The sequence below is a fragment of the Gadus macrocephalus genome, chromosome 13, assembly GCF_031168955.1.
Source record: "Gadus macrocephalus chromosome 13, ASM3116895v1".
NCBI classification, from domain to species: domain Eukaryota; kingdom Metazoa; phylum Chordata; class Actinopteri; order Gadiformes; family Gadidae; genus Gadus; species Gadus macrocephalus.
The window spans coordinates 10,773,912-10,799,206 of record NC_082394.1 but is presented as its reverse complement, the minus strand read 5'-3'; the positions used below and the strand labels follow the sequence as shown (position 1 = coordinate 10,799,206).

The window sequence follows — 25,295 nt, the reverse complement described above, 5'->3', positions numbered from 1 at the left end:
TAGGTACTTTCCCGTCTGGCTATGACAAACGACGCACTTGGTATACAACTCTACTGCCGTTACTTACAGGGATACCGGAGAGACATTTGAGATTCTGGGCAAAGATGATGATTTCTCAATGCACACAGCAAGACTATATGTTGTGATCGATCTTTGTTTATTTTCGCATCCGTGTCCAATTATTCAGCCTGTCCCCTTTGATTTGAGTGTTCATCACAGTGTAACTGCACTGGTATTCAACGTAAAATGATAAATCATAAACATCAAGAAAAAAGGTTTATCCTACCAAACCCTTAAAACCTCATAAATTTAAACATATTTTTGGGGGAATGAATGTTGTTCTTACTTCAGAGGAAAGTGGATGTCCAATCTGTTTCCCATCAGTGTGTATCACAGTGTGTTATTCCAGTACTGTTACACGCTGTGTTCTGGTTAATCTCCTCTCCACTGAGGAGCTGCTTGTTCAAAAACTAAACAATGCCTCAAACTAAAACCAGTTTGACACAACTGACAAATTTACAACCAATCATTGTAGAACTCCACAGAGCATATTTTATGACAATATTTCCCTGTTGTACTTAAAAATGTCTATGCATATTATATTATTTTATTACAGATACATCAGAGTTGCAAGAGAAATAGTGGACCGCCTTTTCATACAGGCAGCTATAAAATAACAAACATGATGATCATCAATTATGTAAATCAACACTGCATTTTTTCCAATGTAGTCCACAAATGACCCCTGAGCTGTAGAAAAGAACATGTGGACATTTCCATCCTAGCAGCCCCTGACATCACCTGCTTTTCAAAACAGTGGTACAACCTGCTACTAGTAAACATGTGGCCATCTTACCAGGAGGTTTGAAAAATAATGTGTTGGTTGCGCTCGGCTAGTTTCAACTGCGTTTACTCATCTCTGAGAAATTCTCAACTGCTAATTTGATTTTGTAAACAGTTTCTGATTTCTAATTCTATCTCTAGAAAAATTACCGAGGTCTGGACCTCGTCAGCCCTATAGCTGGCTATGGGCATGCCTTATCTCTTCCCTCTATAATCTCCCAAGACTTCCTCTTATACATGACTCTCTTCCTCCCCCTGAACAAACTTGGACCATGCATATTTATAATGATGAGGAGCCAGCACAAAGGGACTCATTTATGACTCCATTTCTTATTACAGTATAGTACAGTAAGCTCAGGCAAAGTATAAAGGTCTGAAGGGACGTTTAAGCCATCAAGTTACATTTTATTGTATGGGGATTGTTACACTATTTAAACTATACTTTAACAAGAGTAAAAAAAGTGGTTGGCAATTTAACTGTAGATGTTGGACCTGTATAATGTGTTAGCCAACCATAGTCAAATAAAGTAACAGCTAACTTATAATCTTGTTACCACTCATTTATATTAATTAATCAAGTAATAAGCATTATTATATTAACCATTACCCTCACAATATTACCTTGTGCATATATGCATACCTTAGTTAACTCTTTTACCATACATTTTAAGGATATTTTAATTCGGGCTAAATGTATTAATTCATCCTTACTAGACTAAAATGTCTCTCCCTACTGACCCAGTTTCCTTTTAATACCCCAGAGAGCATTTCTCATGTTTCTGGATTTAATATTTCCCATTATCACTCCAAATGATTTCACCATGACTCTGCAATTGAGTTTGGTCTCAGAAAATGTTACCGAACATGGTACTGGCACCATCTCATTTCCAATGCTGCCATTTACACAGGGGGAACTTAAATACCAAAAAAAGGAACACGGCAGCTCACAAAAGCTCCAGAAATAACCCAGCCAAAATGTTACTTTGTTCCTCAAAGTCAATCATAAAGCCAGCTCATAAGGAAATACCAAAAAGAAACAAAACAAGGATCAGGTAGCCCTGAAATGGCTTACAAAAAAAACTTACTTTAATGAAAAACAGATTGCAAGGGGGTCCAAAGCACATTTATGTTAACGTGGGAACATACATAGTGTTTCGCCTCTAATTGTTTGAGCTGTCATCACTTACAGGAGCTAATAGCATGGATTTGGATGGAGCAGGGTACCGTTACCAAGAAAAGGCAAGACTCTTGGCACTGGCAGCACTGATACAGTGTGAAAAGACAGTAGCCAATGAAAGGAGAGAAGCTTATGAAGGAAACCAACAGTCTGTCAGCCTACCAGGGCACAATGAGCAGTAGGGTGAGTGTACAGTACATAAAAGTGGTTTCAGATGGCATTAAAGGCATCCAGAAGTGGTCGCAGCAGCAATGGAGGCACCATAATAACTTGAGCCTTTCACCATGGATTAGGAGAACAGCTATTTTCATAAGGCTGTGTTGTATGACCGGTTGATAAGAGATATTTGAATTCTAAAATTTAAAACTAGTAATAAAGAACAGAGGCATGGGCCTTATGCATCAGGAGCCAATTTAAAATCCTCCTCTAGAGAAGGTGTCACTTTCTGGCATATTCCATGTTATTTATTTTTTACACAAAACAAAACACGAGAGTGCCCCTGCTTCTAATTCATGGCACTGAAAACACACAAGACTTACAACACAAGCAGCTCATCCTTTTGCTGAGCGCTAACCAAAACGCAAACCGTACTAAATACTAATTAAAAAAGAGCGGAGAGGAAAATGGATGATCCTCCTGTGTGTGTGTTTTTGTGTTGCAAGTGTGTGTACATGGGAAAACGAGAAAGAAACACTAAATGGAAAAAGTATTTCAACAATCACATTTGGGAAATGATTGTTGGTTCAAACCCTGTCGCACATTTTCTATCATAGCTCATCTGAAAGGAATCGATTCAACAAATTGTGGTGTATTGTGGAGAAATAGATTGAATGAGTCAGACCGGCATATAACTGCACTGATTGTAATGAGCGTTGTATTTATAAACCAATGATCTATTAGACCTGTTGAACAATGCCGCTATACAGCCTTCAGTGTCATGCAATAGCAGAAAATGACCAGAGTAAACATATGGGCCTGCCATTATTTCCTTTCATAGCTCATGATCATGGATCACATAACGACACAAGCTCCTTATTTGTGCACTAAAGTCGCTATACGACTATATGTTTCTGTGTGTGTGTGTGTGTGTGTGTGTGTGTGTGTGTGTGTGTGTGTGTGTGTGTGTGTGCGCGCGCGTGTGTGTGTGTGTGTGTGTGTGTGTGTGTGTGTGTGTGTAAATATATATTTATATTAATTTGATTTGATTATTTTTCTTTTTTTCCTTCCAACCTTTTAAGCAGTGAAGTCAAGTTATTTTCTTGCTTTCTAGTCTGCTTATAAGGTCCATGCAATTAATGCAAAACACAAAGGCTGCCGTTGTGCAAAGAGTCTCCTTGCTTCTCTTTTGCAGGTGATTCTGTGTCAGCTGTCCTCAAGACTAAGGAGTGTAGTCATAGCTTGACCAAAACCAGGCTCCACTACTGCAGCTGCATTTGATAACCGGATGAGCCACACACACACTCACCCCCAACACTATGCCGGAAAATCCATTTATTGTTAGTTGGTGTTTACGATTTAGTGTCAGAGAACATTTTAACCCAATGTTATTTTTCCATTAAGGAATAAGAATGGAAGAATAATCGTTATTCCTTTCTCACATAATTACAGTGCACCCTAGCACCATTAGAATTCCATTAGTGCCATACACTGAAACATCTCCCAACATGTTTCCACAGCAATTAAAATGGATCATCTTCTCAAGCTTTTGAAAAATACCACAAATGCAAACAATCTCTACACTGGCTTTTCTAGTTGGCTACCTCTATAAATAACTGTTTAATTCCAAAGAAACCAGAGAAACCAACCTAAAAGCAGGCCGGGACCCGGGCCCCCAAGCAGAGAGATGTCCCAATGAACCACTCATGAACCCCTACGTTACAGGGGAGTCCCACTCAATCGGGTACTTGGATCTAGCAAGGTTGGTACTTTTTCGCATTTATGTAGGCTGAACAAAAACAGAGTGTTTACCATAAGCACAATTTATATATAGAAATTGATGATGGCTTAAGGATACAGAAACTTTTAACGGCTCCTGTCAAGGATGTCAGCTGTCAAACAATTGTTAGACCAATTCTCCAGTATCTTGACTGAATCCTCAAGTGACAGGGCATTGAATTGGCCCCTGTATGTGCATCTGTATTTTCAACTTTGACAGCTTTCCCCATGTTGACTGAAAACTCCCCTATCTGAAGACACTCAAGGTATAATGTGAAGCAGCTCACCATCTTCTCCCAGCGGAGGGATATCTCCTGTCTTTACATTAGGGTGCGTGGCCACTCAGTATTGTCGCCATAGCACTTTCATGAGTATAAAATCCAGACCAAGTCTTTTCATCAAATATGATTGACACATGTTGGACAAGACTTTAGGCTTTGGTGATTTTGTGCCAGCAGACGTAATGTGTCAATGTGTCTGGTGTCGATGTAGCTGTGTGTGTGAATCTGAATGTCAGAATTAATGCTGGGAAATTATTTGTTAACTCGCAATTAATCACACTTTTAAAATTCTATTTTAAATCCACTCCAATCGAAGTTAAATGAGATTATCAAATGGAATGACACATTCATTCCAAATGTACTTAATAAGCAAAATTTAGACCAAGTGATCTTGAAGGAGTTTTATTAACTCACACAGGGTCAGGGCCCTATTTTAACGGTCTGAAACGCAAGTGAGAAGCTCCAAACGCAAGTAGCTTTGTGGGCGGTTCTATGGCGATGTTGTTATTTTACTGGCGGATAAATGACTCTTGCGCCCGACGAAAATTTATAAAGGGTTGGTCTGAAGTAGCCTAATTACCCGTAGGTGTGGTTTGGGCGCAACGTGCAATAAACCAATGAGAGTGCCATCTCCCATCCCCTTTAAGAACCATGAGCGCATTTGAATCTGACGAGTTGATATTTTGACAGCACGTTTGCAGTCTCCGACGAGACAGATGCATGACCATATGAATTTTAAACTTCAAATGGCTCAGTTTACGGCCAAATAATATGGCCTAATTCACACATGGAATAGCGTTTTCTTCCACAACTTCCTTAACACACATGTGATATGCGGTAACTGTGGTTCTATTTAATGATATACGCAATAGGCTACATTAACAAACGTTGTTTCTTACCAGTATTGTATGCATTATCGTTATCGACTTATGTTCCTAATATGCATGTGTCCCCCCGTTAATATACATTGCCATGGACTGTATTATGCGTTACGGGTTTAGTTTGCGTGTGTTTAAACAGATGGATGCACACAAGCGCGCCCGCATTCATTCATTATTTTAAACATACACACACTCACTCGTGGTAAAACAATGTTTTCTCACAATCAAATACTCATCATTCCTAAAAGTTATGGGCTTGTACACGATGTCTGTGTTAAAAAAAATATGTGTTTGCTGTACGGTGCAGATGCATTGATTTAAAAGTACAACTTATTACCGCTGTATCAGCTGTTCTTTCCCAAATAATTTCCCAAGAATGTGGCTAGGTAGATGAGAGAAGCAAAGTGTATGTGCGAGGTGCACACAAGCAACATTATGCATGCGCCCTTAAAATAGCATCTGAACAACGCGCCACTGACTTTAAACCAGGTATTTCCTGGTTTAAAGTGGTTTCTGAAACTGCAAAATCGCACCAGGGAACTTCGGCCAGAACACGCCTCCTCCTTCGCCGAACCGCCCCTTGAGGCGCAAGCTCATCCCCGTATTTACCGAAGCGTGGCGGTGGAGGGAAAAGAAAGCTCTGCGCCAGTTGCAAACTAGCAACGATACATGCGTCAGTGTAGAAAGTCAATTGCGCTGGATGCAAGATAGGGCCCTCAGTGTGGGTTAAATATGAAACTTACGGAATGTGTGTCAGAGAGACGGCGTGCACAGGAGGGATCTGATCCTGGCTCTCCCGCCCAGAAGCCATTGTTTGCGGCTGTTTATTTCCACTCACTAAAAATCCATTAAATCCATGGTGGAAGGTCACAGTTCATTAGTCACCCACCACCACCAGCGCCTTGTGGAAGGGAACAGGGCCCCTTAACGGCCCCACATCTGCAGCCATTGGACAAGAGCATCCCCTTAATCAGCGACTTAAAGGCTGAAATGAAGTGCTTTGACCCTGGCTTGACTAAATTTTGGTCAACATGGCATTCAGCCTTCCGTCAATACAGCTGCCGGTGTGTGTCTTTGTGTGTGTGTGTGTGTGTGTGTGTGTGTGTGTGTGTGTGTGTGTGTGTGTGTGTGTGTGTGTGTGTGTGTGTGTGTGTGTGTGTGTGTGTGTGTGTGTGTGTGTGTGTGTGTGTGTGTGTGTGTGTGTGTGTGTGTGTGGGTGTGTGTGTGTGTGTCCCCGAGATATAATCCCCATTGCAGTTCTTCTGAGTTCAAACATTCAGGGAAATAAAGCACAAAATTGTGTTATACTACCCTAGTAGTGCAATTACCTGAGCTTGCCAAGTTAATACGCTGTGGTCCGTCCACACGCACGCCCATGTGTGTGTGTGTGCATGCACCTTAAAGGATAACTTTGTGATTTTCAACATGGACCCCATTTTCCCATCATTTTGGGCCTACGGGCGCTTTCACATCTGCAGCTCGGTAGACTCTGTCCTATTCAGGGGGGAAGTTTGTACTTTGTTTCATTTTCATTTGGCTCCATTAGCGCTCACACTGCGCTTTGTTAGGCGAAGCGAACATTGTGAACAAATGCCTCGCAGTCGAGGGGATCACTCGTCTATTGGAAGGGAAATCGAAGAGAAAGCCAAGTGTTGGGCTTTTTGAATTTGCTTTGGTGTCCTACAAATAAACAACTCTGAATGTTCACTGAATAATTTAAGAACTAGAGGGTTTTCGTGAGTGACCACAAGCGATTGCATCATAGTCGTGTGACCATATTTTGATAAGTGCTTTCACCTACTGATTGCGCCACTTCTGACGCAACTCAATGAATGTAGGAAAAAGTAACCCATAAGCCTACCTGGCGGAATAGAGTTATTATTTCCATGTCACGGCAAAAGTGTATAATCAACCAACAATGCATTTTTTTGGTTCACTTCCTATGGTTGGGTCGGATCCCGTTTACACCTAGCGTAAATCAATGTTCGTCCTCTCATAGAGCTTGTTTTTGGCGCTGACCGTCATTTTGCAGCCGGTAAAACACGAGGCACACCGCACTGCATTTTTTTGTCAAAGCCTACAGTTAAGAAAAAGAGCAGCTGGGTGCCTGTTTTTATGTATTGCTACTTGGCAACCACCAAATCACTGTTATTATCCTTACGGCTATTTATACATCTATTTAAACCTATTATGTATCATGTATGTAAACATCATACATATGTAATATTATAGCTCCCGGTATTCAGCAACTGCCAGCACTAGTTTCTCCTCCATGTCGTCCCTACCCTGTGTTGGCAGTTATTCCAACTTGCGAGGCACATCACGTCGCAGTCCGCAACGCAAAAGCAGCGAGGGCAACTGCGTTCATATCAAAAATTGAAGCAATCATTCACCTCACGTTACTTGTTCAAGGTTTGCTCGGGCGAAATTTCGAATATTTCAACTCGAGCAAATGATGAATTTGCATCTTTCGCACGGGTAGAATAAGGTTGTTGGCGATACTTTTTTATTTTGTTTAAGGGACACCGCACAATAATAATCTTGAGCGCCAGAGTTCAAAATGTATACTGTATGTGCCATATTTAGCCATGCAGGCTGTATTTCAAACTTTATTGTGACATGGAAGCCTGTTTTGTGGCTTCAATGTCTCAGGTGCTCTCGCTAAATACTGGACCAATTTACAAAATTGTTGTCTGTATTATTCACTTAGACACAAAATGATGGGAAAATGGGGTCCAGGTTAAAAAAATCCTGAAGGTATCCTTTAATTTGCAGCAGCCCGTGTGTTGCCTAGGTGATTGAAATGTAAAGACACGTTCTGCTTCAGAAGGCTCTGAGGCTATGTCAGGCAGTAACTCCCAGTGATTCCTGGGTTTACTGCTGCTTTAGTCAAGGTTTGACCACCGACACTGCTCTAAGTATCCATGTAACACCCGCTGCAGGCAGTTTGAGGGGTTGAGGCATCAGTGAACAGCAGCATGCTCCTTAACAGCTAATGTCAAGGTACTCCCAGTGAGTGACTTTATCAAACATTCTATGCCAGAATGTAGGTGTATTTTTCTTGCACCACAGACCTGAAGTCTATTTGAAGTGTCAAAGCACCTCTGTGACAAGAAGATACAAACATATCTTTATATTCTGTCTATCTTAATAAAAACTATTGCCATTCAAATTACCAACTTTGTGAATATATAGTATATATATTCCGTAGTATATAAACAGAAATTACTGGTCAATTTATGCTCCTGCTCTGATAAAGAAAAGCTCATTTAAATGAGCACCTGACGAGAGCTTATAGTACTATTTATTTGTGTTAAACACCAGGAGGGCAAGCTGTGACAAACAACAATATGTTATATAATATTCAAACAATTTAATATTAAGCTTGGAATAAAAAGAAACGCTATGGTACACAGAGTAAAATGGGACAATGTTTGTTTGTGCAAAGCTTGTTCTAGTGATTACATTTTTATTTTTCACCAGAAATGACTGCTTACAATGAACGCAAAGTTCGGGAAGAATAAAACCCACCAGTACTGCATTTCATATCAAAACTATGAATTACCATCCATGTCAAACTATTAAAATACCAGATAAGCTCTGGGTTCCATGGTGAAAAGTCATTACGAAACGCCTGTCACAGCTGCTGTCTCTCTATCCTGTGATGGATTTCCCTGTCCGCTATACGTCCATGGCCCAACAGTTAGCTTAGGGCTTAGTTCCCTTCTCCAGAATATAAATCACATCTGAGCTTTCAAAATGTAAAATAAAGAAGACGATAACCTTCTCTGCAACAGCCAGTCAAAAGGTCCTAGGGCAAGGCATGGAAATCTCACCTTGTTTTGAGGACCTTTACAATCAAACTACTTCTCATAACGGGCCAGCATTTAACATTGTGTCTGGAATATGCGCAGGCATGCAATAAATAACATTTGCTGGAGGGACAAAAAGCTATTTTCTTATCTATATATATATCTATATATGCACAGGTGATGGAGGTATGTAAAAAAAAAAATGCAAATGTTGCATTCCTCTGAAGCAAGTACCAGTGTGCTCTATGTAAAAGGATCAGTCTTTTACCAGCGCAGTGATTGCAATTTTAATGGTCAGAGCCGTGGTCAAAAACCCTGAGGCAGTTGGTTTATAGTCATGTCCGCGGAGGAATTAACCCACCCTGGGGAGATTGTTATTCAAATGTGACATACACGTGTGTGACATACATGTGTGGTGACATACATGTGTGGTGACATACATGTGTGGTGACAGCGATACATTCACCTTGAAACCCAAAGTCAACCATCCACCCAGAACCAGGGCACCCATGCACAGCATCCCAATGTGCATTGGCATCTGCTCATTAAAGCCCAGCCAGGGAGACTGGCAGGTACAAAAAAAATGGAAGTGTTCCAATTCAATTTTAATTCAATAATTAATTTAATTCAATTTTACTTTTTTTAGCGCTATAAAAAACAGATCAATTATTATCATTATTATTATTAATCATGGCCCAGAATGTTTAAGTTTAATGTATGTTGCTGCACCATAGAAAAAGAGAGGCTGGAAGAAGAGAGGGGTCATATAATGAAAGAGGAATCATATAATTGAAAAGATAAAAGTCTTAACCTACCGGGTCCAGAGCAAAAGCAGGCAATTACAGCCAGTATACAGACGTAACTGAGGTAGGGAAACCATGATACTCTGTCCTGATAGATAGAGAGAGAGAGAGAGAGAGAGCGAGAGAGAGAGAGAGAGAGAGAGAGAGAGAGAGAGAGAGAGAGAGAGAGAGAGAGAGAGAGAGAGAGGGAGGGAGGGAGGGAGGGAGGGAGGGAGGGAGAGAGAGAGAGAGAGAGAGAGAGAGAGAGAGAGACAGAGAGAGAGAGAGGGAGAAGAGAGAGAGAGAGAGAGAGAGAGAGAGAGAGAGAGAAAGAGAGCATTAAAGACATGTGAGTTGTGAAATGGCACACTGATCATTATTGTTAGGTAAATTGGAATTTCAACTCTAAGTAAGCAAGTATATATGCACTACTACTAGGGCTGACCTCGAATCTCAACTGATTCAAATTTTCCAAATTTTCCATTAGTCAACGGCGACTTTAATAGTCGAACATTGTGCACATGTAACAGCAGGGAATTACATCGGTAGGATGAGGGGCTGAATGAGGAATACCACAGCATTGCTTGGCTTCTAGAACGAAAAGTCTATGAGTTTAATAATGAATTTTGTGTGGATTTGACTCTCTCTTCTGTGTGCAATTTGCTAGGTTATGTTTTGCTTTCAATAAAATGTCCTTATTTGTTGCTTAATAACCCCTTTGTGTAATGGCACTATCCAATCCTTTTCTTATCGAAGTAGAGCAAATTCTAGACCACTTTTCAAGAAGGAAAGTTTGAGGAAAAAAACTTTTGGGTTTGACAGCATTTCAAAAACATAGTCAAATGACGAGTCAACAGCAGCTGTCATACCAGACCATTTGCACTGGTGAAAACTATTCTCTGGGTTCTTGGTAGTGCATTTTTTGGTGTCCTGCAAAACTGAATGGGGCCACATTTGTTCTGTATGCTGAGACGTATCATTCACATTTCATTTTCAAACGCCTCTAGTCATTTTGTCGTGATCGGATGTGGATACAGGCAGACAGAACAGAGCTGTCCATCGCCGCAGAGACCAGCCAGTCTTTGATTTACCGTACAACATTAATTATGGGATATTATATACGCCTATATTATAGTTGATTAGGTTTATAGGTAACCACATTTTTTGTCAAATTTGATTCAGATGCTGACATGAACCGATGCGCATGTTGTCCTCATATTGTGAAATAGTTGAATTATGATTTGTTTTGCGAGGCGGTAGGGTATTTAGCGGAGAGGCTGTGCCGCACCTTTGCCGACAGCTGGGAGAAGCCCTGATCATTATTTTAAAGTCACAAGAAATGTGGCTTCATTGTGTCATTCTAAAAACAGACATCATACATGATTCAATGATTATTCGACCATAGTTAAGGCCTGACGAATTACATTAGACTATGTAAGATCTTCGAGGACAGGACCCCCCTAGTATGTATGTATGTATGTATGTATGTATGTATGTATGTATGTATGTATGTATGTATGTATGTATGTATGTATGTATGTATGTATGTATGTATGTATGTATGTATGTATGTATGTATGTATGTATGTATGTATGTATGTATGTATGTATGCATGTATGCATGTTTGCATGTATTCTTGTTGTAATAACACCTACAACATTTGACAAATCATCCTTTGCCATCTTCCACTCTCTCCTGCTCTCTTAATGTGTTGCCAATTGTTGTGGTGTTGTTTATTTATTTATTTTCCCTTTTTTATTTGATTGTCGGTACTGTCTGTATGTATTCCTTTGTTATTTGTAAAGCGTCTTAGAGTACTTAGAAAAGCGCTATAAAAAACGGATCAATTATTATTATTATTATTAATAAGGGTAGAATTTCCCTTTGAGTCCAGGAGTAGTGCATAATAGAACAGATGACCAAACAAGTTATCCTCTGGTTGCTGTCCAGGCAACCTATACCCTCTGAGAAATCAGGCGTGTGCGTGTATGTGTATGTGTCTCACTATGTACAAACACAAAGGCTTTATTATGAATAGTGTGTTCAGTGCACTGGCATTAGTAGTCATATCACGCATCAGCTATTGAAGATGGAAAGGGCATTGCCTGAAGGAGATTTTTAGAGAAGATGAATGCAATTAATTTATCGATGTGTGGGAAATGTAGATCCTAGCCATGCAGATGGTTTAGTACACAACCGCTAAGAAATAATACAGGTAACCAAAACAGCAGCAATAATATAATAATGAGGCAGGTACTAATATACTACTATTAATAACGTGCTAACTGTAATAATCCACTTATATAAATCATAAAGTAAAAACCAAACATAGAATAATTTAATGGATCTTGTTTAGCAAACTCTGAAACATATTCTGCATGCAATTGGTTTACCAAATTTAGGTGCCTTTCTAATTTGTTTACCAAGTCCCTTTCCTCCATATTGTCTCCCATGGATCCATTTTAAGTAAATTGAACAAGCAGAGATGCTATGTGCATGAATTACAATGCAATTAAGTACGCCCCGTATGAGTATGCGTTGGGTATTGAGTGGTTTACCTGCAGATTAAGGAAGACCGTTAGAAAACCAAAGCACACCGCCATTGTTGAGAAGCCAAATATCAGGAGCGGTCTCCTCCCAATTCGTTCGATGACAAGGCCCTGGGGAGAAGCAGGGGTAATAACATTGGCATCAGTGTTTTTCTTATTATGGCTGATTAAAACGTCAGGGTTTCTGTTATCCACATAAAGAGTTATTGGCATAAAAAAACATAGTGTGTTCAAATGTCTTTTGTTAGTCTCAGTAATTCTAAGTAATTCAGTCCCCTAGAATATATATTAAAAAAAATCACTTATAAAATGCAATTTGCAATTGACTTAACCTTTAAAGAAGGAACCTGGAGAGGATGATTCTGTGTATATATATATACAGTATTCCAAGATGGGTATCAATAATTCACAGCCTATACTCCTGGTCCGACAAAGGCCAGGGAGCAACCCCCCAGTCCAGGGTCCCCACGCATGGAGTGTGGAAACAGAAGGCAAAGCTTTTGCTTCCCACACGCCCAGTGAGCCCAGCATTCCTGGTGCTGTCTCCATCCCACATCACCGCTGGGGATTCGGGAGGTCGATCAAGGGTCAGTGGGATTTGAATGCCTCCCTGTAACCCGTGGCTCTCCCCGCGGGTAGCAGAGCGTGATGCAGATACGGCGGGGGCGTGTGTGTCATTCATGCAGCTGAGCCCCAGCGCCCCAGTACCTCTGCTTCCCGGTAAACACTGGGTGATGCCACCTCACACCGCCATTGTTCCCAGGAGGCGCTGAGCCTTTCATCTCTTTGACAATCAGCACACTGCCACACACAGAACACGGGCCAAGCCCTGGCTCAGGGAGCCCTTTGGCAGGGGGGGGGGGGGGATCCTGGAGCAGTCTAGTGTCAGTTTAACTCCCGCCGATAAGGAGATAAGAGGTGAAAGGTTCAAGACCAACAGACGTCGCCGAGGCCCAGTGCCAGTGTGGCTGTGGATAAGGATTTGTAGCGGAGGGTGGTCCCCAATTGTCATGCGCCCTTGGCGGTCCTATAATCGTTTTTGTGGAACCATACGCAACAAATCTTTGGGAAAGAAAAATCTGACAGCAGCTTGCTACTGCTCTGCAATAAATTTAGGATTTTTAAAAACACTCGGGCATTCCCCATCAATAAATTATTTCTAAGACCTACACCAACACAGAACAATGAAACACCAGGACCTGTATGAGAGAATGAGTCAGATATTGAGCTTTTGACTCCAAGGTGAAGAACCTCAGATGAACAGACTGCAGGGCCAATAGTGAACCCAAAGCTAAAGGCGGCTGTCAAGTATCGGGGGAGAGACCTTGAAATACAAGTGAAGAACAGGCAGAAAGGCCGACTCTGGAGACACAGGGGGTTTCTTCACTCCCTAAGGGGCCGTATGGGGACCGAGCTACCTCGGCCTGCCCCCCTACGATTCCAAGAGGTACAACGCTCCTGAAGGATGCTGGCTCAATCTGGAACCCGACGCAGGGAGCATATAAAGCAGGTTCCACCAGAAACTCCAGGGATGAAGTGGAGATATATCGAGTCCCTCCACAAAAACAAGAATGGGGGTGTGGGGGGGGAGGCAGGGTATTACGATCCAGTCCGACAGAGGTGAGGAATAAAACAAGGAGAATGGAAAAACAACAAGGCTGATCCAGATGGTGTTCCAGCTGAAGTCGTTCTATTTTACCTCCAGCTTTAACGGTGGAAATCTGCTGCTGACTAACATGCACCGTTTAATTTGAAGAGTTACTGTGGCCTGACAGACACATTATATTACCACTACCACACACCACTGGCATCAGTGCATCAAGTATCACTTCATTGTACATTCCCCCTGCCTAAAGACCCACAAGAGGGACCCAGAAGTAGGACAATCAAACCCTTGAAGATGATTAAGTGTAAGGGGAGAAAGCAATGGGCAACATGTGTGTCTATTCTTTATTTATTTAATCAACAACGTCACAATTGGTAGCAACACTAAGTAGACTCAAGTGCTGCAATTGTTAGAATTGAATGGGGGCCCATTTGGCTATGTGTGCAGGCTCTGCTGATAAAGTGTTATCATTTTCAATTACATCAAGAAGCAAACGAAGCATCAAAGAAAACAGGCCACAGCTTGAGGCGCCATTGGCCCTTAACTTGGGGCGGCATTTCGGTGCGATCCCTGTTGAGACCCTTCGGGGGAGACACCAGAGGCAAAATCAAGCAATCTAGCACACAGCCTCGCAAGCATGCCCTGACATCAGTGCTCGGTTTACGTCTGTTGCATCACTGAACTGGCCAACAATCTCACAGGATAAAAGTATTATAATGATAACAATCTTGTGAAGCTGTATTCGGTGTCTACTCTCATGGAATCTGCACTCATTATGTGCTGTGATACATCTCTAGTCCAAGGTTGGCGTGGCATTGTAACAGGGCTGTCATGTAATGTGTTATGGCATATGCATTGTTTATTGTACGAGATGCAAACCATTTGTCTCCTACTGTGAACGGTCATGGTGGGCCAGCGGATCCAGTGTGTGTTATTCTGCATTAGAGCGGTCACATAAAGGTCATTGATGTAATTGACAATGGCAATAATGGCAATATTGATATTATGCAGTTATGCTAATAACTCTTGACATCCCTTACTTCCAATGATCTATTTTGATCTATTGATGAAAGATTTATGATTAAGGCTCAGTACCGACAGAGCATTTAGGCCCATGCAAGCGATATGTTTCCAATGATTCATGATGAAGGGCTCCCTTGGAATATCAATATATATTTGAACCAAACACACCCGCCTTTGGTAGGCACCAACAGTGCCTACCAAACCAAGAGTGCAACCGGCCCAGCAAAAGCCCACAGCAAGCGCATGCAAGTGTTTGAGGTGGCGAGGTGATGCAAGACGCTCACGTTCAATGGAGCAAGACAACATACCAAGTGTAGAAAAGACACGTCCAAATATTCCTGGGATATATCATTATATATGTCAGACGTGTCAGTTCTGTAGAGCATTAGAAATGGATGGACGTTAAAAAACAACCATTGATGCGTGATTAAATGTTAAGGAGGGGCACACTCTTTGCTCTACACAGCATGAACAAGCTAAATAATTATTTTTTTATTAACCAGTGCATAGAGAGATTGGTTAAAAAAATGAGGGTGTACTCTATGCATCTACTATGTATATGCATACAATACATAACATAGAGTGGCATATATAAGCAAGAAGTATTTTTAAATAACAGAAAGTGAGGATTTGGTTGTCCACCGATAATATATTCAGCTGGATATTATCATTGCTTAGAAGAAGCATGCAGAAGTTTTAATTTGATTTTGTAATTCAACTTTAGCTCCATTAACTAATTCCAATATGACCTTATGAATACTTCTCTATTCCCATGAGTATGTATTGCCAACTTCCACTTATACAACACAAACATTTAAATTGTGGTTCCAGAATGCAAAAACTCAGAGCTACCGCTCGGAGTTCGGATTCAATTACCCCACACACAGTACTCAAGCATGAAATCCTGAATACCAACTCAACCTTTTATCCTTCGCAGACCTCTGAGCAGAGAACACACATTATCCTCACTTTGTGATGCGTTAAAAAAAAATGAGGCCTAGTGCCGTCTCCCTGCTCCAGCAGGTAATCTAGCGGCATGGATTAATTTCCCCGGAGCAACAATGTTGTTTTCTCTGCAACTTCTCTTGGCTTAGTGCTGAATCTCCCAAATGTCATTAATCACAATGTGTTGTAAGCAAAGAAGCTGCTCATCTCTCCAGACAGAGTTTAAATATTGAGCAAAAGAGGCCCAATTTAACATGTGAGCCACCCACTGTGTAACCAGCAACGTGCTTAAAGAATGTTTGGATCGACACATTTTGCCAAGGCCCTACATTGCTTTGTATGCATTTGGCATATGATACACATAACCCGACCTGTCTGACTTTCCTGACTATCTAGGTTGCCACTGCCCATTTGAATTCTTGACAGTCAAATGAGGAACACCACACATCTAAATTGAGTGAGGAGCTCGATATATATATAAATTATTCATTTTCATAGAATCGTTAAAATCGCAGAATCCTGAAGTAACCTACATGCCGTATATATTGCATATCAGTTTCAACATGCTGCTCAAAGCACAGAAGGCAACAGGATTTAAATGGCAGCATAAGACCCTATAGGTACCTATCGATGGTAATAAAATGCAAATAAGTAAACTGCAGTATACTCCGGTTACGCTTAATATTGCCAACGATAATCACTAAGATTACCCTGGAGAAAAAAGCCACTACTCATCTTTGAAGAAAGCAGAGTTCAGATTCCTTCTTTTAACATCATCCATTAACATAATCTTTCTGGTTTCATATTTGTGAAGCTTTTTTGATTTGCTGTGCCCTGTGTTCTAACCAAATGTGAAGTGAAAATGTTTCATTAAAGTTGATATCCTTGAACATGTGCTTCGAGGGCCCACAATACCTTAATTTAACTTTTTACATTCAAGCATTTCTATTTTGTAAACCTAATAATCCAACTAGAATTAGTAGAATTTTGAGGAACACAAAAAATAGGTTCAGACAAATATACTTAAAAAAAGGCTTGATGAGGTACAATATCACCAGGCAGCAGAGACAGCACTAATTAAAGGAGCATGGGAAAAGCAAGTTGTTATCGTTTACTAGCGGTAGCTGATGATGCAACAGCACAGGGACAGATGGGGATGAAAAGGGCTTAAATAAGATCAGTACAGATCCAACCGGCTTACTGCTCAAATGGGCTAAATGTGTAACCTCTACTAATAGTAGAGGTTACATATATGCATGTTTTTCTATTTATTTTCCTTCATTACCATAAAGCTATACAAACAGTGCTTTTTCACTATCGGTTATCCAATAAGAGCAACATATTGGCCAATGATTAAGGTCCATCAAAACCAACATGTGCTGAATGTCTGCTGCCAGACTCTGAACGTTGTCCACTCCTTAGGCCATGACTCCTGGCCAACATTGATGTGTGGAGTCAGGCTGTTCAAATAGACACCGTTCACTAAAGTCAAGTGTTAAGTATGCTCACCGAGACAATGGCTGCCAGCGTTTCCACGGCGCCTGTGCTCAGCGTGATGTAGGGGATGATGTTTCCTGCGAAGCCGGCCTCCGCCAGGATCCCGTTGGTGTAGTACCAGATCTGGTGGGAGAGCACACATCAGGCGTCAGCTTTCGCACGTGCCATACAAGGGCATCTGTCTCAATGTACACGTCGTGCGTCGTGTACATTGCGGTGTCTCTGCTGTGGTCAGGTAGGGGCGGTGTGGATAGGAAGGGACAATGGGCAGGAAGGGGAAGTGTGGATAGGAAGGGACAATGGGCAGGAAGGGGAAGTGGACAGGAAGGGACAGTGAGGGCAGGAAGGGGAAGTGGACAGGAAGGGGCAATGGGCAGGAAGGGGAAGTGGACAGGAAGGGGCAATGGGCAGGAAGGGGAAGTGGACAGGAAGGGACAGTGAGGGCAGGAAGGGAAAGTGGACAGGAAGGGACAGTGAGGGCAGGAAGGGGAAGTGGACAGGAAGGGGCAATGGGCAGGAAGGGACCGTTTGGGATAGGAAGGGGCAATAGTCAAGAAGGGGCGGTGTGAATAGGAAGGGGCAGTGTCGACAGGAAGGGACCGTTGGGGCAGGAAGGGGTAGTGAGGGCAGGAAGGGGAAGTGAGGGCAAGAGGGGGCAGTGGACAGGAAGGGGCAATGTGGACAGGAAGGGGCGGTGGGCAAGAAGGGACCGTTGGGGCAGGAAGGAGCAGTGTGGGCAGGAAGGGTAAGGAAGGGGCTAAAGATGTCGAAAAAAAACAAATGACCTGTTGTGCTTCTATGTGGCTATCCGACGCTCCTCTGGACTACTATAGTCAACAGACCACAGGATCCAAGGGAGGAGGCAAGGCTCATTTAAGGGCCTAGTGACATAAGAAAGATCCATAACAGGATACAATAAACAAATTGTATCAGCGGAAATAATGATGAATAATGTGGGATAGCACATTTGCTGGGAAGACTTGGATTCACTGCTTCCTTGTGATTTGGGTTATCGGTAGCCCTTTCCATCAGAATGTGAGAATAAATAACATTTACAATCTGTGAAATCAATATATGTATAGAGCTTGTGTCAAATCGAAACTACACATTGGAAGGTCTGGTTTTAAAATGGCATTGAATACAAGGAGACGTCAAAGCAGATAACACCAGAGGAAGAGAAAAAGTAAGATGGGGAGAAAGGCATGAATGTTAATGATAAGAGAACATCAGGGGGTAACTCATGTGTAGAGAAAAATCCTATTTCATGCAAGGAGCTTTCAATTCAAAATGCTTGTTTGTTTACCCCCTCCCTCCCGCCAAGTGAACCTCTTCCATGCACCTGTGCTGTTCTGGAAGATTGTTTCCCACCAGCTTCAAACGAGGCATTAACAGTAGGTCCACCTTAATAGCTCAAAAGTCACAGATTATTTACTAAGGCCACATAACTGTGACACGGTTTGAGTTATATTTGTGCATAAGTGCATGAAGTATAACTGAATTCCATGTTGTGAATGAATATTTGCTTGTACTTAATCTAACTTAACTGTTGTGCATTCAGGTTATGTTTCAGGTTTGACAGCATGCCTCTTTTAATTATGTATTTTGCAAGTATTACAAGCATTACCTATTAGTCACAGTCCAAAGAGTCTAGACTCCACTTGGCTCAGCACAACAATAACAGCTTTGATGCCTTGTTCAATGCAAAGGTAGCAACGTTTTTTGGCTTCCTTTGAACAAAGCATCAAATTGCTCAGGTTCAGCAACTCTCATGGTCATAGTTCCTTCATTACTGGGAAATTTACGGATGCACAACGTATGGGGAGAAATATAATGAGTTCTCAAATAAACTGCAGGTTCTCAAATTGTGATGCATAACTAAAAGATAGATAGAAATTGTTGTCAAAACATAGATGCAGTTGCATGGCTGCATATATTATGCATGGTCATTTTTGGCAATTGATAATGAAATACATATATCCGTTTTGAGACATATATTCTGCATTGGCTAATTTTATGAAGGATCCTTCCAAATCAAAATGGAGATCTGCACTACAACGTTACTTATTCTTCTTTTTTCACCCTCCATTCCTCATTCCATATCCTAATTTGTGTTCGGATGGTGTTATAGAGAAGGATAAAGGTCACAATAATGATATGAGTGGATTATACTTCTACGGCACATCCCCATTGCTTGCATCCCAGTTTGAGGCATTATTTTTAGTCAAACAAATGCGTCGATGCATATTGAGAAATCCAATGAGAAATATCAATGGGAACGTCGGAACACAAAATCTCCAAATCACCCCACTTCTTGCTCTCTTGTTCCGTACAGCTATGCATAATTTAATATTGCTTATGTACGCTTAATGAAGCTCCCTGGGGAGGGGGGAGAATAACTTTGTGTTCTGAAACACCTCTGCCTCAACAATATCATTGTTATTTGAACCGCGTGTGCATAACTTGGAGCAAACATTCGCATTCTGTATATTTCTGAAAATATAAAGAAAATGTATTCCGTCTCACAGCGTTGAGGCCACAGAGCTGGTAACAAGCCATGGTGATGATGACGGTGATGAGCTGCCAGCGGACGGCCGGGTTCCGGATCAGCTGGGGAACCGACACGACCTGCAGGGTGCTCTGTGCGTGGCCCTCCGCGTACACCTCCTCCAGCTCCTTGGACACATCCTTCTTTCCCAGGAACCGCTGGAACGCTAACGCAAGTGACGCAAACACAGGGTCCAAATCATATATTAGCCAAAGTAATGTCCATAAACCAGGAGTCACGGTGCATTTCATACAGGGAAGGGTTCATCCCGTGAAGCACAACATCCTATTGATGAGGGCTCTCATGGGACGCCTTGCGGGAGAGCCTCTTCGGTTCAGAGTGTGCACACCCTTGGGTTCAAAACACACTGCACATACAACGAGCACATGCACAGCACATCTCCTTAATTCATTCAATGAGCTGCATGAATGACCCCCCCCCCCCCCCCCCCCCCTCCCACTCCGTGTCTCAGAGAGGAAGGGTTTCAACACCTCGACCCCCTGCTAGGCTGACAGAGCGGGCCCCCATGACACATTGCGATTGATAACAACGTCCATCCACTTTGTATGTTATGCATCTTTGATGATCTTGGATGTTTCCCAATGGCGCGAGGGATTGCCGGAAGGCTTGTGTGCGTGCGAGGGCCTCCGGCTCACTGAAGGGCCAGAAGTATTCGGGTAGACTGTGGTTGAGAAGGTTATTTGATTCAGTTTGCCGTGGCCATCGATCACCGTCTTTCAGACGATTATAAAAAATTCAGCACAGCCCTAGTTGTTGCTAGCCAGACATCCCAAGACTAGTTTGCTAATGCATATTAGTCTGAAACCTCTCAGTTCATTGATGCTTTCCAAGGTGCGATAACAACGGGTGTCGACCAAAATGCCTCCGGACACAAGCAATCAGAGCAACAAACTTCTGACTCATCAAAGGCATCCCACCTGGTTGTTTATTAAAAATGTGTCAACATTGCTCCCCTAGGGCGCTCCTCTTTACAGTCACTGTATCAAACCTGCCCCTTATTAGATGTGCAATTGCATTGGCCGAGGCCAGGTCTGTCTGAACAGGGGCGCGGGGGGGGGGGGGGGGGGGGGGGGGGGGGTACCAGACGCATATTCAAGGGGGAAAATCTTCCTACCTGGTAAAGGTGCAAATAAATTGTAATAATAAATTGTAATAACAAATGAACAGTGTTAACATGATCACTAAATCCCCCTAATTATAGCAAAACATATAATAATTGCATTTAACAGACATGTTGCACCTGTTGCACCAGACGTTGGGGTTGAAACAAGCAAAAAAGCTAGGCAACGCGATGATTGCATGCTCAGCTCAGATCCCGAGTTATGTGCACAAGTTTCACATTCTACTAGCAGGTGCTTCGCCCCCTCCAATCGGCCAACCCAGCTGGAGCTTTCTTCCTGAGCCACATATGCCGGGCTCTGAATGCATTTGAACCATAGGCTTTAAAGCAACCCTCCAGGCCAACCCTCCTTATTTATACCAGTAGGTGAGACAAGGTTACTGTATTCTTTCAGTCCACACAGTGAACTTGGCTGTAGCATCAAAGTGGCTCCCGACTTGTTTGTGTTTTCAACTAGTATTGCAAGCATGCAATTAGTCTGGGAGTCGGGGGGGTGGGTGGGGCTCTGCGACGAAAAGATTCTATCAAGATAAACAAGTTGCCCTCCGCCAAAATATCTTTCCAGCATTTCAAACATCAAACATCTGTGACAGTGCACTGTTTTGTCGATAGGTTCCCCGAGGAATGTATTCTTCCAATCTGAATGGAACATTTCTTTGCCTTCATCAGACAATGATCAGTTGGCTGAACTGAATCTTTCCTCGCTGATTATTTCAAGGGTCTCGTTACCTTCACATTTTTTGTAAGAAGGCTTGAGAACACCCCCAAGAAAGCCTGTTTCTACTTTCATATATCATTTTGAGGATAATGACTCCACCATGGAAGATTTTATCCCACTGAGTCTCATTCATTGCTGCACGCATCAGACGGCATCTGTATATTGATGGAAATGGCTTTAGCTCTCTCTTTCTTACTATCTCTATCCCCAATCTGATGAGTGCTTTAAGCAAATGACACCATGTGCGTTTACTTTCAGAATCATAGTGAGTGGCAGGTGAGGTTTAAACAAGATGCAATTGGATGTTTGGATAGCAGAGACCTTATCCAATTCTGTCCCTCGAATTGTTCCCTTTTGCGAGATCCAGCAGTGCGATGCTTGAAGGATGTAGTAAAGTGCACCTTTCGATGCAACATAACTCTGTCAGGGTTTATTTCACAGAAATAACAGCTTTTCCATCCCACAGACTTGATTGTCACAAAATGTCAACTGCCCAAAGGCCGGGATATACTATAAAGGACATAAGCTGCTAGAAAAATATGACTTGGGCGGCCATGTCAGAAAAATGCAATCGATTTGGAAGCCTTTTCTGAGAGAGGCAGAGAAGGCGGCTGGTGCTTCCTCTCAACTCCAATCAAAGGTTGGTTTTTTCGGTCAAGTGTTCTTTGGAACTCACTTACAATTCTGCGTGGCCAACGTTTCTATTGCCTCTTGATCCGATATTTATCTCATGCGTAGCCACGCTCGCAGAGTCTCACGGGACGGATCACTGTTTCTGTTCTTGTTATCCGTCTCTGTGGAGGAGACAGCTCAGGCTGCACGGAATGCTAAAACAACACATTCATTTTTTTAACATTCTCATCCTTCTATTCTACGTACATAGAAATATATTTCAAAATGGGCCATATTGCAGAAATTGCGCTCATGAGATAACATAGTTGTAAACTATACAACTACGTTTCACAATATGGCAATATATTTATTGTATTTAATTGGATATGCCCCATAACGTGTAGGCAAGAGGCAAGTTGGCGAGTTTGATAATAAAAATAATAATTGGATAAGACAAGAACGTAAAGATTTTTTGTCTGTAAGTGAGAAACCCCAGTGGAGGCCCTGGTAGATTGTGCCTCAAACTTGAAATTTGGAAGATGACTGAATCAAAACATGCCTCCGTTTGCTTTTGAATATGGCTTATATGCTGCACTACAATTCTGGTTTCACAGTATTATATTTTTTATGTGGTTATATACTATGTCTTTACCAGACACAGTTCAGTGATTCAAAAATATCAAAACAAAATGTATAAGCCCTCAATCCTACCCAATCTAAACCATCCCTTTTACATGGTGCCACTGGCTTATATTGTGAGGATGCAGAACCTGGAATGAGCGGGGTTAACTACTACTAAGAGAACTGCCATTTCGATCCTTCACATGGGTTAATCAACAAGGGTAATTAACAGGTGGATCAATTACTACGCCTAATGACTGTATCATTGAGATCTGTAATTACAATTTCAGAAGGATGGAATACGTCATTAGTAAAGTCTTTTGTCAAATGTGTTGAAGACTAAAGAAGACGTTCACCTTGATGAAGGTTATAAATAACTCAAAAATGTTTCCCCCAAATCCCATGAGCTAGTAAATTGGCGGGTGTACACGCTGAATCCCTCATCTGCACAAACACAAGCGTGCGCTACATTGATTGTGAGCAGTTGCTGTCGCAGGTTAAGGGCACAGCTCTGCAGGAAGGCAGGGCTGGTAAGCTGGGTCACCAGGGCAGGAGGATTTTGATGGATGAGCCATGCAAGCCCCTCATCAGAGACATGAAAGGAGATCCCATGATGGTGCTGCCTGACTGAACTTGATAATGTTGGCCACTCTGTCATCGAGTAATTTTTTATTAGAGAAGATTATAAAATGAATCACTGAATCATGAAGATTAGTGGTGCGTAAGATGCTGTGAATTAAGCCAACTGAAAGAAATATGGAAAAAAAAGTTTTACGCATACAGGCAAACATACATGATGTATCATTCCTCCTTCAACTTTGCTATTTAATGTAAAGTTAGAAAGTTGAAGGAATATAAAGTAGAAGAAATTCAAATCAAAATGAAGGACGTCGCTTTGACGCTTGTTGCATAAAACCCACATGAATTAAGAGTGTGACCTTACCGCAACAGAGCTTAAATCCTAATTTTGTCCTTGATTTGCGAACACCGATTAGTTGGCCGCTGTTGCTTGATGCTGATGGCAAATATGGAGAAGCTGCCTTAGTATAACATCACACCTGGGGAGTTTGTCAAATTTAAGCGTTGCGTGCCACCATATTGACGTTCATGGTCTCATAGTGGGACGTCCCCATCTGTCAGTGTGTTAATATTTCCCTCTACAGTGTTGTTCGCCGCCTGCCCCCCCCCCCTGTTGGCAACGGTGCAGACATGCTGGGCCAACGCCAGCAGTGCTCCATGGAGACACGGCACAACAAAAGAACCCCTCTCCAAACTAGACAGATTCAGGGGCTCCTTCACGAGGACTCCCTACTGAGGCAAGGAGTGAATAGAAACCTAACTATAGACTGTCGGCAGGACAGGTGGGAGGGAGGGAGGGACGGTGTGGGGGGGATAGATATCTGAGGAGTGCCAATGAGGGAGAAGAGCAGATTGTGGTTGCATTCTAGCCTAGCCGCGAAATCAATGCGAATTTTTCGACCTTGCCCCATGAAAAACGCACCTCAGTCGAGTTCTGCCTATTAATAATGAATAACACAAAACCACTTAAGAGTGATGAATTGTTCGTATTCTACATTCATCACTCCTCTTCCGGCCTGAGTGTTCATGGATACGGCCAATAAAAGTGTTATTCTATTGTTCCATGTGAATGAGCTGTAATTTGTAAGTTAACTAAATTTCTGCCACTCTTGTGCTCAATTGACAGGAGACGAATGGGGATGGGCAGAAACATGCTGTTTCTGTCTCGCACTCGACATGATGATAATAGGACACTACAGGCCCACCCCCTAAGGATCTTTTGTGTGTTTTTGTGTGTGTGTGTGTGTGCGTGCGTGCGTGCATGTCCGCGTGCTTACATGTGTGTGTACCGACGACCAGCCCATCTAACCCCAGGCCTGATGCTCCACTCTGGCTCTCCGTGCTCGACCCATCTAGAAGCCTTACTGCTAAGATGATGTTAGTGGGTGGACTATGAAGGGCAGTGATAAAAAGCTGGGGCTGGGATCTCTCACCCGCCTGTCCGTATAGTCTGCCCGTATTGTGCTGCGGTGACAGCAGCACTATATCTGGGGCTGAGTCCTACCACATTCACTGACACTTTCGGATCTCTTCGTCTATCAAAAGCTTTGACAGAATATCACCTTTAGACCCACACCGCTCACACCATAGAAACATTCAACCCATAAAACCAACAGCAACATACAACAATTTCCGAACATAGTCCGGGGATATGTGTGTGAAGTGCGGTATTACAGTTTTTATATAGGTACTTTATTTTTGTTGGAGATGTTGATGGCAGTGGTAATAAAGGATTTTTTTATAGGTG

General features: G+C 42.3%; 1 protein-coding gene across 3 annotated transcripts in view; it reads right to left on the bottom strand.

The window, feature by feature from the left end:
* Nucleotides 1-25,295, bottom strand: part of slc2a9l2 (solute carrier family 2 member 9, like 2) — a 71,657-nt gene that overhangs the window by 14,694 nt on the left and 31,668 nt on the right. For 2 of the 3 annotated variants that reach the window (XM_060070481.1, XM_060070482.1), the window contains 4 exons: nt 19,856-20,043; nt 17,345-17,455; nt 12,271-12,372; nt 9,745-9,820 (listed from right to left, as the gene is read on the bottom strand). In XM_060070481.1, coding sequence (XP_059926464.1) covers nt 9,745-9,820; nt 12,271-12,372; nt 17,345-17,455; nt 19,856-20,043 — 477 coding nt within the window. The remainder of the gene's footprint in view (nt 1-9,744; nt 9,821-12,270; nt 12,373-17,344; nt 17,456-19,855; nt 20,044-25,295) is intronic. The other variant, XR_009528825.1, reaches the window with a different exon arrangement.